Genomic DNA, 18,896 nt, shown 5'->3' with positions numbered 1-18,896 from the left:
GGGAGTCCATTTCTGACATTTGCGTCCTGTTTCTTTGTCTCCGCATTTTATGCTTTCTTGGTGCACCCCCTTGTGGTCTTTGTGCGCAGTCTTGTTGTAGTTAAGCCTTGATTGTTGTTGGCAATACCGGGGGTGATTTGACCTCCAGGCTAACTTGCTATGAGAGTCAGCTGTGTCTCTAGTGGCTGAGTTCTTAGCTCACAAAGGAGAAGTCACATCTGGTTGGTGATGCTCCAGGGATTTTTTTCTTTCTTTAAAAATAATTTTTTTAAAATTGATTTCAGAGAGGAGCGGGGAGCGAAAGAGAGAGAATCATTGATTGGCTGCCTTCTGCACACCCTACACTGGGGATCGAGCCCACAACTCAGGCATGTGCCCTGACTGGAAATGGAACCATGACCTCCTGGTTCATAGGTCAATGCTCAACCACTGAGCCACGCTATCTGGGCCAGGATTTTTTTCTAGGAATCACTAGGTAATCCTCAGATTATGGTTAATTTTAATGCATATCTAATTTTTAAAATGTTGTTAGTCTAGTAGATCAATAGTATCTAAAATGCTAATAAATAAATATGGAATATAGTGCCCTTAAAATGAGTGGGCATCAGTGGTCTTGGGCATTTTTGTTTGTTTCTTTTTGTTTTTGTAAGTTGGCTAGGGAGTTTTAACAGTTTGTTGTGTTGTATAATAAAGAATGTGTCTGGCCTCTGTCCCAGATTCCTGTCACAGACCTTCTAAAACTCTCAGAATTTCCTAAGTGTAGGAGTGTTTTTGTTATTTATGAGCCCCTTGGATCACACCTCACTTTGTGTTTTTTTAAAAATTGATTTGAGAGTGCGGGGGGAGGGGGAGGGAGAAACATCGATTTGTTGTTCCATTTATTTATGCATTCATTGGTCACTTCGCATTGCTCGGACTAGAGATAAGAACCCACAACCTTGGCCTCTCAGGATGATGCTCTAACCAACTGAGCTACCTGGTCAGGGTGAGAGGGCTTGTCATTTATACATTCAGCAAATAGTTACTGAACACGTATTTATGGCAGACACTATACTATGCAAATGTAACACGGAAATAAAAGACAGTCTTTTATTGTTTAGTTGCCGGAAAGAAAGATTTCACAACACAAGTCCAAGTAGTTTTTAGAGGGCATTTATTATATATATATATTATTGATTTTTTACAGAGAGGAAGGGAGAGGGATAGAGAGTGAGAAACATCAATCAGCTGCCTCCTGCACACCCCCTACTGGGGATGTGCCCGCAACCAAGGTACATGCCCTTGATCGGAATCGAACCTGAGACCCTTTAGTCTGCAGGCCAATGCTCTATCCACTGAGCGAAACCGGTCAGGGCTAGAGGGCGTTTATTAAAGCTGGGGACAGTGAAACAAGAAAGGGCCTAGGACAGAAGAAGCAACAGAAAGGGACTAGTTGGGGAAATGAGCCTAGCTGCGCTACTTTGGCTACTAAGAAGTCAGAGAAGCCCTAGGTCCGTTGTCGGCAAACGTGGCTCGCGAGCCACATGCGGCTCTTTGGCCCCTGGAGTGTGGCTCTTCCTAAGCCTTAGGAGCACCCTAATTAAGTTAACAATGTACCTACCTATATAGTTTAAGTTAAAAAAATTTGGCTCTCAAAAGAAATTTCAGTCATTATACTGTTGATATTTGGCTCTCTTGACTAATGAGTTTGCCGACCACTGCCCTAGCTAGTTTGGCTCATTGGATAGAGCGTCAGCCTGTGGACTGAAGAGTTCCAGGTTCGAATCCAGTCAAGGTCTCATGCCCAGGTTGCGGGCTCGGTTCCCAGTGTGGGGTGTGCAGGAAGGCAACCGATCAATGATTCTCTCTCGTCATTGACTAGAGGCCCAGTGTATGACATTCGTGCACTGGGCAGGGGAGGTGTGTGTGTGTCCCTCAGCCCGGCCTGCACCCTCTCGCAGTCTGGGACCCCTCGGGGGATGTCTGCTTTTCGGCTTAGGCCTGATCCCTGGCGAGGGGTGGGTGGGGTGGGGGGCTGGGGCCTGGGATCGGGCCTAAGCCAGCAGTCAGATGTCCCTCTCACAGTCCAGGACCCTTTGCTCCTTAGCACCTGCCTGCAGTGGAGGCGGGAAAGGCTCCTGCCACCGCTGCTGTGCTCACCAGCCTTGAGCCCAGCTTCGGGCTGAGCGGTGGTTCCCCTGTGGGAGTGCACTGACCATCAGGGGGCAGCTCCTGCGTTGAGTGTCTGCCCGCAGGTGGTCAGTGTGCGTCATAGGGACTGGTTGTTCCGCTGTTCAGTCGATTTGCATATTAGCGTTTATTATATAGGATGTTTCTATCTCCCTTCCTCTCTGAAATCAATAGTAATAAAAAAAGAGAAGTCAGAGAGAAGGGGACCCTTGGAAACGGTCAGGGAGGTAGACCAGGGCAAGCTGCCACTGCCCATTGTTTCCTGGTTGCAAGCCTGGGGGGTTCCCTTAGAGTTTAGGAGATGCATGCCTGTGGGGGGAGACAAAGGGGTAGGGAAGGTGAGGGTGTGCTCCTGGGGCGGGGGAGAGCATGCGACAATATGTATCTTTGAGACTGTTTTCCCCCCACTCAGCATAATGTCTGAGATTCATCCAAGTTATTACATGTTGTCAATAGTTGTTACTGCTGAGTAGTATTTCATTGTATGGATGTACCATGTTTTATCCATTCATCTGTTTCCAGGGTTTGGTGACTGAATAGATCTGCTATGGACACTTCATCGTACCTTTGCCTTCCCGGTTGTCCAGTCTCTGAAATCTCTAGGCCTGTGATCATCAAGTCCCAGGTTTCTGGGTGTTTTTATGTACATCGGGCACACAGTAGGCATCTATAAACACACTGAGCATTAAGCACATACATATACAGCTCTGTCATATGCCAAGCATCGCCAAGTGCATTGGTAAGCAAAAACACCTAAGGAGGTATTTTCCTTCGGAGGACCTCACAGTCCTGTAGGGGAGACCAGCATTACCAAATAACACCTATGTCACTAGCTTGCACCCACGGCACTGCTGCTTTGAAGGAAAGGGGCTGGGTTTTCTCAGAGCCTGTAAGGAATTGACCTCATAGCAGGTCAGGTAAGGCTTCCCTGAAGAGGTGACCCCGAGAGAGGTCAACACCACCTTAATTGCCCAGTTTGAAATAGTTAACTAAGCAAGGTGGTGGGGTGAGCATCCTCGGAGAAGACCTTGAAGGGAGGGAGCTTGGCGAGAAAGCCAGTGAGTGTGACAGCAGAAATATTTCTAGAGTTGTTGGGAATTGGCAGCGGGAAGGTAAGTTTGGGGCTGTGCCATCATCCAGGCAAGAAACACTACCCTTCAAACTAGGCTGACAGTGGAGATTGAGGAAGGTAGGCTGATTCAAGAAGTAAAGTGGGAGGGAGAGCAGATGGAGTTGTTAGGAAGTGGATGTGAGTAATGAGGGAAGGAGGAGCCGGGTGGACTGGCGGCATCTGCTGGCGTTCCATGTGAGCGGTCGTGCCAGATGACTTTATAGACACTGTGCCTTCTGACATTTTATGATTTTGGAATCTATGACAGCACCCTTATTTATAGATTGAGTGATAGCCATATTGAATATGTTGTCTTTAATAATTGTAAGGATATAATTCTATTTTTTGACATTTGTGGAGTAAGCGTTGAGCCTGTCACTAAACGGTGTACATCTCTGGAATCCATTTGTTTTCCTCTGTCCACAGCCACACAGCTGGCCTCAGCCGCTGCCTTCCTCACCAGCTGCGGTCAGGGTGGTCTTTACAAAACCGGGCTCCACGACTCCCTTGGCCCCACAGCTGACCCCTCACAGAAACATTTCCAAGTGGCTTCAGTTCAGTTCCACCCTTGGTGGGGTGTCTCCTCCCCTCTTTCCAGTGGTCTTACAGCTGACCTGGGCCTGGAGAGGCAGAGGGCCTGCGGGTGGAGAACCGGAAGAACAAGAGGGCAGGTATTCTGGCTTGGAGGGCTTGCCTGCCACTCCCCGGACTGGGAGGGAGTCTGTTTCCTCTTTTCTTGATTAATAATTCCTCTCCCATTAAGCCTTGGTCGCTATACTCCAGACTTCCCTTTTCTGGTTTTACAGTTACATTCAAGGGAATCTTTATCAAGTTCTTTAGTCTTTGTTTCTGCTCTCCTCCCCCAGATGGAGAAAGAAAAGACCTAAGTAACCAGCCTCTTGCTCCTGAAGATCTCTGCCACTGGATGGTTCCAGTGCACCTGCTCACCTGTTTGCTCTCAGCCTGTGCTGTTTTGCAGCGTTGCTCCTATCACACTCCTTTTATTTCCTGGAATGACAAGCTCACTCATCTCCCACCCTCCACGCTTAGACCTTCCTTTCTGTAGACCAGGGGACCTTCCTTCCCTCTCTGGACACTGCCCATGTGCTCACAGAGTGTGCTCTGCTCAGCGGTGGTGTTGTGTATACCACACTATTATCATATGGTCATTCTGGGTTATTCCTCCTGCAGCTCCTAAGATCTTTGTGAACAGGCACCATATCTGAATCCTTAGTTCCCCGCTGGATAGCACAGTGCATTTTAGACGTTGTTTTCTGCTGGAAGAGTTTTTCCTGCTTTTTATGCGAGTTGAATATTTTGACTGACTCACATGGAGTCTGATGTGCTCGGCTTTGAGTGCTGGCAGTGGTGAAATTAGAGCAGGATGGTCTCTTTGTTGTAGTCTGGATTGATCCTCTGTGTGCCTTGGTGTATCTTGTTCAACTGCGGCGGTTTCTTCTGGCCCTAGAAAAGCTTGTAGGTCACGTACTGATTAGAAGTTAAATAACAAAAATAAATAAATAACACAGGTTTATCAGGCAGCATGTTTTTACCATTTTGTTGACCTTTTTATCCACTCATTCATTCAAGCTAAATGCCTTACGTTCCTTGTTTTTAATTACATTTTCTACTGCAAGTTAACTTATTTTTTACACTTTTGGACTCTTTCACCGTAACAGGGAATGCTTTAGGAATTTAAAAAGTACTTTCGTGCCCAGCCAGTGTTGCTCAGTGGTTGAGTATGACCCATGAACCAGGAGGTCACAGTTTGATTCCCTGTCAGGGCACATGCCCAAGGAGGGGGCATGCAGGAGGCAGCCGATTGATGATTCTCTCTCATCACTGATATATCTATCTCTCTTGCTCTCTCCTCTCTCTGAAATCAATAAACATATGAAAAAAATATATATATATAATCATTTTGTCTTTTTTGCATGATATTTGAAAATAGTGATTTTAAGTTTGCATTTAAAAATTCTAGTTCAGCCGAAACCGGTTTGGCTCAGTGGATAGAGCGTCGGCCTGCGGACTGAAGGGTCCCGGGTTCGATTCTGGTCAAGGGCATGTACCTTGGTTGCGGGCATATCCCCAGTGGGAGATGTGCAGGAGGCAGCTGATCGGTGTTTCTAACTCTCTATCTCTCTCCCTTCCTCTCTGTAAAAAATCAATAAAATATATATTAAAAAAAAATTCTAGTTCAGTATATTGTAAAACAAATTAAGTGAATTTCAACACTATTATTTTTTCTCATCTTTTTGTACGAAATTTTATTTGTATTAACACATTGTTTATTTTAAAAACTATACATGTAGGCCGTCCAGTTAGCTCAATTGGTTAAAGCATCATCCCAGTTCACCAAGGTCACGGGTTGGATCTCAGATCAGGGCACATAGAAGAAGCAACCAATGAATGCATAAATAAATGGAACAACAAATTGATGTCTCTCTCTTCCCCCTCCCCCCTTCCTCTTCTAGCTTAAAAAAAACAGTCCTGGCCCGTGTGGTTCAGTTGGTTGCATGTCCAAGCACTGAAAGGTTGCCAGTTCAAAGGTTGCAGGCTTGACCCTCAGTCAGAGTGCACACAGGAGGCAACTGATGGATGTTTTACTCTCTTATCAATGTTTTTTTCTTCCTCTCCCTTCCTCTCTAAAAATCAATAAAAAATATTTAAAACAGCAACAACCAATGAATGCAGAAATAAGTGGGAAAATAAATTGATGTTTCCACCTCTCCCTTTCTCTCTAAAATCAATCAGTAAACAAATAATAAAGGCTGTGTATATATTTTGTTTACTTTGAATTAGTTATATAAAATATGATTTGACAGAATAAAAGTGAGATTTTATCATGTCTGTGGATTCTGTAAAGTTTTCTATAAATAAGATGATACCATTTTGCAACTTGGATTTTCAGCATTCTTAGGTGTTACATACTAAGAATATGCCTTGCATTATAGTTTTTAATTTCAGTGACTGTTATTTTTCTCTTAGATGTTCAAGTTGTTTGTTTGTTTTTCAAATCTCCTGGTTGTTTTTGGTTGTATCTTATTCTTCCCTATGCTTTTGAGATTTTAATTGTTTTAAACACACTGTTCTTTATAATGGTTCTATACTCTTGATGATGTCTACTGCTTTGTTTGAGGTGTCCTCTGCTAGCACCCATGCTGAATTACTTCAATGTGTGTTTTGTAATTTTAGGTTGTATACCAATGTTGAGTGGGCTTTAATTATAGAAACCATAAGGCCTGGGATGAGAGCTTCAGCTGATGTACATTTTATTTCTTCTACTACCTGAGTGATAGGCACTTGTGTTTCAAATGATCAAAGAAACCTGTCCCATGCCCATCAAACTAGAGCGCAAGCTCCATGAAATCAGGAGGCTTTTTTTTCATTCACCGATGTCTCCCAAATTGTCTACTACAGTGCATGGCAGATAGTACCTGTACTTGAACTGAATTTATCATCTTTCTTTTTGACTAATCTATTGTTTCATTGAAGAAGTAAAGAGGGACTTTTCTGCCAGTAATTACTGGGGCTTTCTTTTGATTCCTTCCTCCCCCATTTGTTCCAGTAACTTGTTTTTGACCCCATGCTGAGCAGAAAGATAATTCTAACCCTTTATAATAAACTGGAGGCCTGGTGCATGAATTCACGCACCAGTGGGGTCCCTCGGCTTGGCCTAAGGGATTGGACTGAAATCAACTCTCCAACATCCCCCAAGGGGTCCCTGATTGTGAGGGTGCAGGCCAGGCCGAGGGACCCTACTGGTGCATGGGGCCAGAGAGAGACTCAGGAGGTTGGCCAGCCGGAGAGGGGCTGCGGGAGGGCTCCAGGGTATGTCCCGCCTGTCTTGCTCAGTCCTGATCAACCGGACCCCAGCTGCAAGCTAACCTACAGGTCAACTGTCTGCCCCTTCATGGTCAGTGCACACCGTAATGAGTGGTTGAGTGGCCTTGGCCTATCATTAGCATATTATGCTTTGATTGGTTGAATGGCTGACCAGTCGAAGGGACACAGTGTATTAGGCTTTTATTATATAGGCTAAGCATTTGCCTCCTTCCTGGGTCTGTTTGTCTCAGAGACCTCACATTAGTTCAGTTAGGCTCTTAAGCTGCCTTCAATTTGTTTTTCACGAATACTCACATTTCTCATTTTTGAAAATTGAGAAGATTTTTTTAAAAAAATGAAGATAATCAGATTAAGCTTTGAAGATAAAAAAAGAAGCTTAAGATGATATAGTTTAGTAGTGAGAATTTAGGTAACCATCAAACAAGGAATGACAAGTGAAAAATAGAAAAACTAGCAAAGATAAAATGTGTGGGTTTTTTGTTGTTTTTTTCTTTACACTAACCACGGGCAGGAGAAAATCCACCCATAATTGAGACTGTAACTTAATGGTTAATTTATTTTTCATTTTCTTGTAATACTCATTAAATTATTTGAAAATGAAACTTAAATGCTATTATCTAGCAAGTCTTGGGATTGTTTTTAAAGAATATTAAAGGAAACATTTAACTATTTGATGTGATAACATTACCAATACATTTGGTAGATTTCTTATTCATTTGGTATGATATAAATTAGATGGAACATGGATGTGAGTAGAAATAAAATTGTCACCTTTAAGTACATTGAAGTTATAAAGAGCCTTTTTTTGAAGAGAAATATTATTCTCTATATTGTCTTTTTAATTGAATTTATTGGGGGGATATTGGTTAATAAAATTATATAGGTTTCAGAGGTACAGTTCTATAATACATCATCCGTATCCTTTATGTTGTCTTTATATGATCATGCTGAACTGTCTGTGGTTGATTATGAACGTGTGAACTGACCCAGTACTTGGTGTCGTGGTGCCTGGTTCTACTGTCAAAGATCTTTGCAAAATGGGGTCATATGATATTCTGATGACTAAATGTTGTTTCTTCTTTCTTTTGCAGTTCCACCACCCCCTAGTAGATATGATCGGCGAGTATCAGGTATATGTTCTCTTTCAAAACGTACTGCTATGTTTTAAGATAGGGTTATCTTAAATAAAAACAAACTGATCTTTTTAATAAAAAGTTAACAGCATTCAGAACATTACAAAAATTTTCTGATTCTTTCCTTCTATTTTATTTTCAGTTCAGAGTGTATATGTGTGTATTTTTATATTACTAGATTTAGTTAATTATTATGTCATTACTATTTTTCCATGTTCATAATTGTGGCTTCTAAAAACGACTTTCACCGGCATTACTAGTTCTGATTTTCTAGATTATGCTGCCGTTCATGCCTTGCCTACATTTCCCAGCCACTCACACCATTGTTTCCTCAGTTTTAGTGTGAGCGGGGCCTGCCCTGGCCAGAGACTGGGCGCTGCACTCGCTTTCCCTGTGTGTTGCTGTCTGGAGAGGCCTTAGAAAGGCCTGCAGGGAGACACCGCACAGGCCTCCTCTCCAGCCACTTCCCGGTGTCCACGAGCCCACTCCTTTAGGCTAGGTGGACGATGTAGCTCAGATTGTTTATCTCACACTCCCTTGATTATTAACGAAATTAGTGTTTTCCAAACATGGGAAACCCATTTTTATTTTCCCATATAGAACTAATTTGGTAATATTTTAATCTCTCATCTATTATGGTCTAGATTATTTTTGTAAGTTTGAGTAAATTTCTGTCATGATTTTTAACCTTTTGAAATTATTAATGCAAAGTTTTCCACATTGGTTGTGCTGTTTATTTTAGTTTTGCTATTTTTTATGTACTCAAATTTTTTCTTATGTAACCGGTACCTTGAACTGCCTAGTATATAGCAGGCACTCAGCAAATATTGGTTGAATATATACATCCTCTTCTTTTTTTTTTCATGATTGCTCCTAAGCTGAGAAGGAACCCCCCATTTTTAAAGAATATCTTTTTATTGATTTCAGAGAGGAAGGGAGAGATAGAAACATCAATGATGAGAGAGAATCACTGATCAGCTGCCTCCTACACGCCCCACACTGGGGATCGAGTCCACAACCTGGGCATGTGCACTGACTGGGAATCCAACCATGACCTCCTGGTTCATAGGTTGACACCCAACCATTGAGCCACACCTGCCAGGTGGGGAGGCTACCCCCTTTTTCATAGAGCTGATAAATATATTTTCCAAAAGTTTTCCATGTAATTAAATGTGTGGCTTCTGGATACTTCCAGCGTCCCTTTGTTTTATTTTTAGAGAAAGGGCTTTTATTAGCGAGTTAGAGTAACAGTAGAGTTGGTTTGGTTGTATATTGGGATGTTAGTGTCTCTCAGATTGTCACTCGAGCTGCACGTGTCACCTTGTTCTTTCATGTCACCTTGTTCTTGGAATGTCACTCACCTTCACTTACCCTTTCTGTCCTGGAATCCTTTTCTTTGAGAAAAGCTACTCATTTGTCCAGAAAGCCGTTGGTAACATTGTGCACCAATGTCTGTTGAAAGGAGATACAAGAATGTGTTCTTATGTGTAGAGTTATTTACAGAGAGGAAATGGAGACGAGAGTCAGGTGGGTGCAAGACCTGTGAGTGATTATCTCCCATTTCTGTTCATCCTTGCCCTGCACCCCTGTTTTCCAGAAAGATTAGTGATAGCCCTTGGCATCCGCAGGACAGATGAGGGCGATGGAGGACAGAGCGACGTCTCCTGCAGAGGTCGCCGCGCTGTGAGCTCATGGGTTGCTGCTGAGCTTCCGGTGTCCGCAGTCCTTGACCTGCAGACTCAGCACATGTTCTCACCCCCACCCCCACCCCCCCCCCCTCCTTACATTTCATAAGCTTATTGAACATCTGAGACTTTTTTTTTTATATATTTTATTGAGTTTTTACAGAGAGGAAAGGAGAGAGATAGAGAGCCAGAAACATTGATGAGAGAGAAACATCGACCAGCTGCCTCCTGCACACTCCCCACTGGGGATGTGCCCGCAACCAAGGCACACGCCCCTGACCAGAATCGAACCCGGGACCCTTCAGTCCACAGGCCGACGCTCTATCCACTGAGCCAAACCGGTTTCGGCCATCTGAGACTTTTTAATGTTACTCAAATGTTAAGTGAAAATAAAAGATTCTGAAATGATTATGCAGAAGAGAAAGCAGCCTGTAGCAATAGCTAAGATACAGACTGTGTGCTCGGTGCACATTTTAAGGTCTTTCTCGATGCCTGCCTTGTATTGTTGAATATAATTCTTACATTGGCACTGTAGGTACATGCCATGTTATCCCCGTGTACAGACAGGACGCGAGCAAAGCAGAGGTTAGGTTGCTCGCAACAGTCGAGGTGACAGTGTGCCCAAAGGTGGCGTGGGCCTCGGTGCTTCCTCCCCGTCGCTCAGACCCTTTCTCGTCAGGCTTCAGGTGGACCCCCTGGTTCTCAGCCTGTCCTCTGAGTGTAGCTTCCTCTGCTCCAGCTGAAGCTTAGCCCACCCCGCAGGCTTCTCCAGTGCGGCGCTGTTCTCGCCCACCTTCCTGGTAACACTCACGGGAGATGGGTCTGTGCCTCTCTCCTTGCTCGTGGCTGCTTTCAAACCGTTTGCTTTCCCTCCTTCCTAAAATTCTCGGCTTCACACCTCTCATTGTTATATTCTACTAGCCACTATCCCTCCTTGTTTTACGAGCAGTCATCTAATAATCCCCATACTGCCCCTTTTCTTTTTTAAAAAAATATTGTTATTGATTTCAGAGAGGAAGGGAGAGGGGGAGAGAGAGAGGAACATCAATGATGGGAGAGAATCATGGATCGGCTCTCCCCTGCTTGCCCCGCACTGGGGATCGAGCCCACAACCCGGGCCTGTGCCCTGACCGGGAATAGAATAGTGACCTCCTGGCTCATAGGTCGACGCTCAGCCACCGAGCCCACCGGCCGGCCCTTTTTGTTTCTGCATAGATAGCCCTGCCACTGCCTCGCCCTTCTGGTCCTTGGCCTCCTCTCTCCCAAGGATCTTGTCTTCCACCCTGTACTCCCATGGTCACGCTCTGATATGACAAACTCTTCATCGGTGATGCCTGTCCTGTCACCTGACCTGCTGCCTTCTCAGCTCCTGCTCCAGCCCTGGCAAGTCATTGTCCGGCCTCCTTTTCACTCATCCTCACTCCCTCTCGCCTCCCCTTACATTTTTTGATCAGTGAATGTCACCACACCTGGCACCCAGCCCTGAAGAAACACCGCTTGGAGGGAGGCAGGGACTGCCCTGGCAGCTGGAGAACATGGCTCCTAGTTTGGCCAGTACCTGAAGGATGCATTCTCGTTGGGACAGTGTCTTAACACTCGCAGGGGGATGAGCTGGACCTGGCTGCTCTGGCGGGAGGGAAGGAGGTAAAATAACGGTGGAAGGACAGGTGGGGGTTGGGGCTCCTGATATGATTCAAAGACTTAAGCAAAGACTGGGCGTGTCAGGACGTGTGAGCTGTGTCAGCCTGCAGGGGAGACGCCAGCTCGGGCTGTCTGCCACAGTAACAGAGGTGGAGCAGTGTAGGGTCGAGCAGTTACTGAGTGTCCCCTAGCCTAGTCCCGCTATTATCCACCCTGTGCGTGGTTCTAGTATTGCCATCCCCTCTGTCATTAAAAAGTCCAAGCCGAAACCGGTTTGGCTCAGTGGATAGAGCGTCGGCCTGCGGACTGAGGGGTCCCGGGTTCGATTCCGGTCGGGGGCATGTACCTGGGTTGCGGGCACATCCCAAGTAGGGGATGTGCAGGAGGCAGCTGATCGATGTTTCTAACTCTCTATCTCTCTCCCTTCCTTTCTGTAAAAAATCAATAAAATATATTTTTTTTAAAAAAGAGTCCAAGGATCGGGGACATGGAGAAAAGTGGGCAAGGGGTGGGCGGACCCAGTTTCGGGACCCAGTGTGCGTGACCTCACAGGTGAGCTCTCCCCTCCTGAGGCCGCCTTCTCCGCAAGCACTGGGGTTGAGAAGCTGTGCCTTCCGAGTCCTAGCAGAGCAGCCTCTACATCGAGTGAACAGTTTATGAATGTCTGAAGGCAGCTTTCTATGGGAGCTATCTTGGAGTTTGACATGTTAGTCTGATTCTGTTAATTTAAAAACTTCATCCAAAAAACGCTGTTCATTTATTAAGTGTGTAGTGACGCTTCGAAGCATGTTACTTGGAGCTGTGTGTGTTGGGCGTCACGTCACAGGTCGGAGGGAGCGTCTGGCTGGTGATGACGGCAGCACAGTCACCACTCACTTCTGCCTGATGGGTGCCTTTGCCGGCACCCCTGCCTCTGAGGCTCACATATTGCAGTGTACGTAGATTCAGGGTGTCTTCTCTATAGCCTCTTACAGTGTTCAGTACTTTTTCCATCCATGGCTGTCTTGGGGTGAAATACTAAATATTGCTTAAAATAACTTAGAAACCAGTGTTATGGATTGTGTGTCTCCCTCAAAATCATATGTTGAGGCCCAACCTCAGTGTAATTGCATTTAGAGATACGGCCTTTAAAGAGGTTGATCAAGGTTAAATGAGGCCTTAACGATGAGGCCCTAATCCAATAGGACAGGAGTCCTTATAAGAACGGGAAGAGCCCTAGCCTGTTTGGGTCAGTGGTTAGAGTGTCAGCCCACAGACTGAAGGATCCCGGGTTCAATTCCTATCAACGGCATGTACCAAGGTTGCAGGCTTGATCCCTGGCCCCGGGTTGGGCGCATGCAGGAGGCAACCAGTCCACGTGTGTCTCTCACATTGATGTTTCTCTCTGTCCCTACTCCTCCCCTCCACTGTCTCTAAAAAAAAGGCAATGGAAAAATACCCTCAGGTGAGGCTTAACAAAAAATAATATAGGAAGGAAGGGGGGGGGGGGAGGGAAGAAGGAAGGAAGGAAGGAAGGTAGGTAGGAAGGTCTTCAGCGTCTCAAGGCACTCGGTGTAGTTCTTGAGGCTGCAGTAGGGGACCATACAGCCTCCCCCAGGGAACCTGTGCACTGAGAAAGCTTCCTGCTCTGTGAACCATAAGGGTAACAATCACATAGACACTTAGAGTGGATTTCTATGGAGAAAATGAGAACATTAATTTGGCATCAGGACCAGGAAATAGAGAGGCTGGGTGTAAACAGAGGAAGAGGGCAAAGGGCAGGGAGTTCAGAAGAAAGGGGGAAAATCAGAACCAGTTTTGAAAAATAAAGTCAATGTTTTTCTACAAATGGAAACATTAATAATTTTATTTATTTTTTAAAAATATATCTTATTGATTTTTTACAGAGAGGAAGGGAGAGAGATAGTTAGAAACATTGATGAGAGAGAAACATTGATCAGCTGCCTCCTGCACACTCCCAGCTGGGGATGTGCCCGAAACCAAGGTACATGCCCTTGATCAGAATCGAACCCGGGACCCTTTAGTCCACAGGCTGACGCTCTATCCACTGAACCAAACCGGTTAGGGCAAAATATTAATAATTTTAATGAAAATAACTACTTTTGTCCAAATCATAGTATAATACCCATGTACCCATCCAGTTCCACAATGAAGGGCTTTTAAAAGTCATGAAGGAAGGAGTAGCGATTGGAGTGGATTGAATGAAGGTCAAATGGGAGAGTGTTGCTGAGGAAGACTTTGATGTGTTCATTGGATAAGAGGAGGAAGAGGGAGTCATGGCGAACTCCTAGTTTAGAAAGCGGGGCTGATAATGACCACATTACGGCTACAACCAGGAGGCCTTCAGTTTAATACGGTGTCTGGTCAGCAGCTCTCAGTGCAGCTTCCTCAGTCTCCCCCCTAAATACCTGTGCCCAGGCCAAGAGTGGCAGCAGGGAGTCTAGGAACTCAGGAAGGTTCCGGCCTTAATCTGTAGGGCAGATCTGAGACAAATGCACCCTGACTTGTCGTGTGGAAACCAAGGGCTTGGAGAACAGTAATGAGTCATTATCTACTCCCAGTTGTTCACTCCGGCTCAGCTACCCAAAGCCTGAGTCAGCAGGGGCTGGACAGCCTCTGCAGAGCATCACCCGATGCTGTTCGAGGGACCAGAATGTGGTGTCCTCTTCTTTTCTCTGAATTACAACGGAGACAAGTGCTACAGGCAACGGCACAAACACAGGTGCCTACACAGAGAGTCAGGGTGGCTTTAAATTTATCTAATATACCGAGAGCAGAGTGTGACACACAGGATTTCTTTTGTCTAAAGTTATTATTATTATTTTTTTAATCCTCACCCAAGGGTACGTTTATTAAATTTAGAGAGAGAAACATCAGTTGGTTACCTTCCATACGTGCCTCTACCGGAGGTCAAACCCACAACCTAGGTTTGTACCCTCACCCGGGGTCGCACCCACAGCCCTTTTTGGTCTACTGAACGACACTCCAACCAACCGAGCCACTCTTATTTTTTAAGTCATTTATGTGAGTTACTTTTCATTGATTCTGTTTGTAATCACTCCGTATCCAAATGTTCATATTGCGTGTAGTGCACTTTGTCGTTTTCCACCCCTGTTTCATGCCTTACTCGCTTGTCCTCAGCACCGTAGGGTTTAATAGATGGGATACAGGCTGGGACAGACATAGGCTTACAGTTGTGAGGATGCAAAACACAGAGTTTATTCTTGTATTATTATTTATTAATTATTGTATTGTTTTCCATACAAAGAACTGTAAACCTACTTTACCCTACCCTGTATTTTATCATCTCTCTTCTGTGTGAATCTATCAATCCCTAGAGAGCTGGCTTTTCGAACCTAACAGCATACCTGGCATTAGTAGGTACTCAATACCTTCGTTAATTGAAAGAAGGGATTTAAAAAATCATGACAGCTTTAGCAAGCAGTGAGGAAAAGAAAATTGTATTCACTTCTTATTTTTCTAGTAAAAGCACACGTCTGTTTTATTCATTTTTCTCTCTTTTTCTCTCTCCAAATGTAGTTTGCGCTGAGGCTTACAACCCTGATGACGAAGAGGAGGATACAGAACCAAGGGTAAGATGTGCAACAAAGGGTATTAAGTGGATTGTTTCCTTCCCCACTCCCTCCCCTACTTCTCTACACACCACATCTAATCATTATGGTAATTAAATACAAATTAAAATCTTAACACAATGCCTTTTTTAAATCTAACTGGTTGAAAAATATTATGAAAAACTAGAGGCCCGATGCATGGATTCGTGCACTTGTGGGGGGGGTCCTTCAGCCCGGCCTGCACCCTCTCGCAGTCTGGGACCCCTCGGGGGATGTCGGTCTGCCGGCTTAGGCTCAATCCCTGGGCCCAATTTCTGCAGGGATCAGGCCTAAGCCTGCAGTCAGACATCCCTCTCTCCTGGGCTCTCGCAGTCCAGGACCCCTTACTCCTTACCACCCACCTGCAGCTGTGAGCCCGGCTTCTGGCTGAGCAGCGCTTCCCCTGTGGGAGCACACTGACTACCAGGGGGCAGCTCCTGCGTTGAGCGTCTGCCTCCTGGTGGTCAGTGTGCGTCATAGTGACCTGTCATTCCACCTTTTGGTGGATTTACATATTAGGATTTTATGATATAGGATTATATCTGGAAGGATATATTCCAAATATTATTAGTGGTTATGAGGACTATGATTAACTTTTGGGCACTTTTTTAAAAACTCAGGTTTTTAAATTCTACAGTTACCAAAAACAAATATGAAGCATCACTTTTAAAAGATGTTATAAATAAAAGAAATTTTGATCTTTCAAGTATGCCTTAAAATGAATAGCCTATGAAAGATTCCTTAAGTATTTTAATAATAAAATGCTACCACTGTGTGAATATAATAGACATGTATACTTTTATTCTGGATATTGTAATATTCCTTTTAAGATTGAAATTGCACTGGCCCAGATAGCTCAGTTGGTTAGAGCATCGTCGTATACACCAAGGTTGCGGGTTCGATCTCTGGTCAAGACACATACAAGAATCAACCAATGAATGCATAAATACATGAAACAACAAATTGATGTTTCTCTCTCACTTCCTCTAAAACCAATTTTTAAAAAAAGTAAATTGGCTTTTCACTAACGTTTAAAATATATATATTTATATTGATTCAGAGAGGAAGGGAGAGGGAGACAGATAAAGAAACAATGATGAGAGAAAATCATTGATCACCTGCCTCCTACTCACCCCACATTGGGGATCAAGACCGCAACCCGAGTATGTACCCAGACCAGGAATCAAACCATGACCTTCTCGTACATAGGCCGACACGCAGCCACTGAGCCAAGCTGGCCGGGCTGCTTATTAACTTTAATATAACAAATTCAAGATGCTCAACGCTTTTTTTTTAACCCTTACCCAAGGATATGTTTTTATTTATTTTTAGAGAGAGAGAAAGGGGGAGAGAGAGATAAACATCGATGTGAGAGAAACACAGGTAACCTAGGTATATGCCCTGCCTGGGAATTGAACCTGCAACCTTTTGGTGCACAGGACGATGCTTCCACCAACCCAGTCAGGACAAAATGCTTAACACTTTTGATATCTGTTATCTCCAGTTAGGTTAAGTGATGTACCTTTCTTTTTAGGGTGGAGACAATACTTAGGAAGGAGCTTGACTGATCTCTCAATTATAACAGCAGTGCTAGCAATAATTACTTTTTAGTTCAGTCAGTATTTACTGGATATAATAATGGTAATAGTTTTGAGCATCTACTACATGTCAGGTACTGATTTAAACACTGAATGATTAATTCATTTAATCTGTGTGGCAGCTCTAATTTTATAGATGCCACTGCTACTACTAATTATTGTTGTTATGATTGTTTATTAATGTTCGAGCTCCAGCTTGTATCGCCGCCGTTTCCTTCTGTCTCTGCGGCGTAGGTTTCAGCGGGCGGCTCAGACACAGCATGAGTCCTGTGCTCTGTCTCCTCTCGGCTCCTGGCAGCACCGCCCTTCCAGTTGCTCAGGCCCGAACCCTGAGGGTCACTCCCTGCTCCTCGTGTTTTTCATGCCCACGTTTAATTTTGCAGCGAATCCAGGGGGCTCAGTGTTTAACACCTCCCCGCGGTTCCCCTCTGCTCAGCACCGCCGTGCTCCACCTGGTCCTGACCGCCACTGCCTGGCACTGGGAGGACGGCCCGAGCTTCCTGCCCTCACTCCGTCTTCCCTCAGGCTGCTCTTCACTCAGCAGCCCGTGTGAGCCTTTACAAACAGGACACCCCCCTTTTTCCTCAGTCACAGCCCTCACATTGCCCCCATGTCGCTGGAGAAACGTTCCCGTTCTGTGATTGGGCATCACCCTCACCCAGCCCCCAAACCTGGTCTCTTGCTGATCTTCTCCCGGCTCTGCATCAGTCACACCGTCTCCTGGTCACTCTCAGACATGCTGTGCACCTACCGTAAGGCCTGGTGTACCTGCTGTTCCCTTTGCTTGAGATGCTCTTCCTACCCAGACGGACAACGTGACTCATCCCTCAGGTCGTCCTCACCTCCTTGAGAGCTTTACACAGATGTCACTGTCTCCCTGAGGCCACATCTGGACACACTTTTTTCACCCTTTCCTACCTTCTTTTTCTCCTTCCTCTATTGCTCTTCAACATACTTTCATGTGTTGATTGAACACTAGAGGCCCAGTGCACGGATTCGTGCACTTGGGGGGAGTCCCTCTCGGCCTGGCCTGGGCCCTCTCTGCAGGTGGACATCCTCCAAGGGGTCCTTAGCGCTGCTGCAGAGGCAGTAAAGGCTCCTGCCACCACTGCTGCACTCACCAGCCATGAGCCTGGCTTCTGGCTGAGCAGCACTCCTTTGGGAGCACACTGACCACCAGTGGGCAGCTCCTACATTGAGGTCTGCCCTCTGGTGGTCAGTGCACATCATAGTGACTGGTAGTTCTGCCGTTCAATCTATTTGCATATTAGGGTTTTATTATATAGGACTAGAGGCCCGGTGCATCGATTCGTGCACTGGTGGGGTCCCTCAGTGTAGCCTGTGGGGATTGGGCCAAAACCAGCAGTCCAACACCGCCTGTCACTTCTGCTCATCCCAGCCCCACTGCGCCTGCCGCCACTTGGTAGGCTTGCCGCTTGGTGGGCTTGCTGCCACTCCGCTGCGGTCTCTGGGCTGCGCTTGCCAGCCATGAGCCCTGCGTCTGGCACCTGTCAGCTGAGCAGCGCTCCTGCTGTGGGAGTGCACTGACCACCAGAGGGCAGCTCCTGCATCGAGCATCTGCCCCCTGGTGGTCAGTGCGCATCATAGCGACCCATCAACTGGTTGTTGGGTTGACCGGGTATAACAGTCACTTCGACTTTTTTTAAAAATATATTTTATTGATTTTTTACAGAGAAGAAGGGAGAGGGATAGAGTTAGAAACATGGATGAGAGAGATCAATCAGCTGCCTCCTGCACGCCCCCCAGTGGGGATGTAACCAAGGTACATGCCCTTGACCGAAATCAAACCTGGGACCCTTGAGTCCGCAGCCCGACGCTTATCCACTGAGCCAAACTGGTTAGGGCTCAATCAACATTTTAATGTGTTTATATCCTTTAGCTCTTATTCCATGCATATACAGTATACACATATGATTAAGCGGTCTTTGGGATGACAATACAGACATTTGTTGGTAAACTGTGTTTTTCCACTCAAATCACAAATTCTCATGCAATAAACATCATCTGAAACGTGTTAAAACTTTTAAAAAACTTGTTTCCATCCGGCTGACATGACTCAGTGGCTGAGCGTCACACTATGA

At 45.3% G+C, this 18,896-nt stretch overlaps 1 protein-coding gene across 3 annotated transcripts in view; it reads left to right on the top strand.

Annotated features, from left to right (window-relative positions):
• Positions 1-8,177: 8,177 nt before the first annotated feature.
• PRKAR2A (protein kinase cAMP-dependent type II regulatory subunit alpha) overlaps positions 8,178-18,896 on the top strand; it is a 25,313-nt gene continuing 14,594 nt past the window's right edge. For all 3 annotated transcript variants that reach the window (XM_015568333.1, XM_015568332.1, XM_015568331.1), the window contains exons 1-2: positions 8,178-8,256; positions 15,126-15,178. In XM_015568333.1, coding sequence (XP_015423819.1) covers positions 8,193-8,256; positions 15,126-15,178 — 117 coding nt within the window. In that variant the 5' untranslated portion in view covers positions 8,178-8,192. The remainder of the gene's footprint in view (positions 8,257-15,125; positions 15,179-18,896) is intronic.

This window comes from Myotis davidii, unplaced genomic scaffold (assembly GCF_000327345.1).
Source record: "Myotis davidii unplaced genomic scaffold, ASM32734v1 scaffold663, whole genome shotgun sequence".
Lineage (NCBI taxonomy): Eukaryota > Metazoa > Chordata > Mammalia > Chiroptera > Vespertilionidae > Myotis > Myotis davidii.
This window is presented reverse-complemented; position numbering and strand designations above follow the sequence as displayed.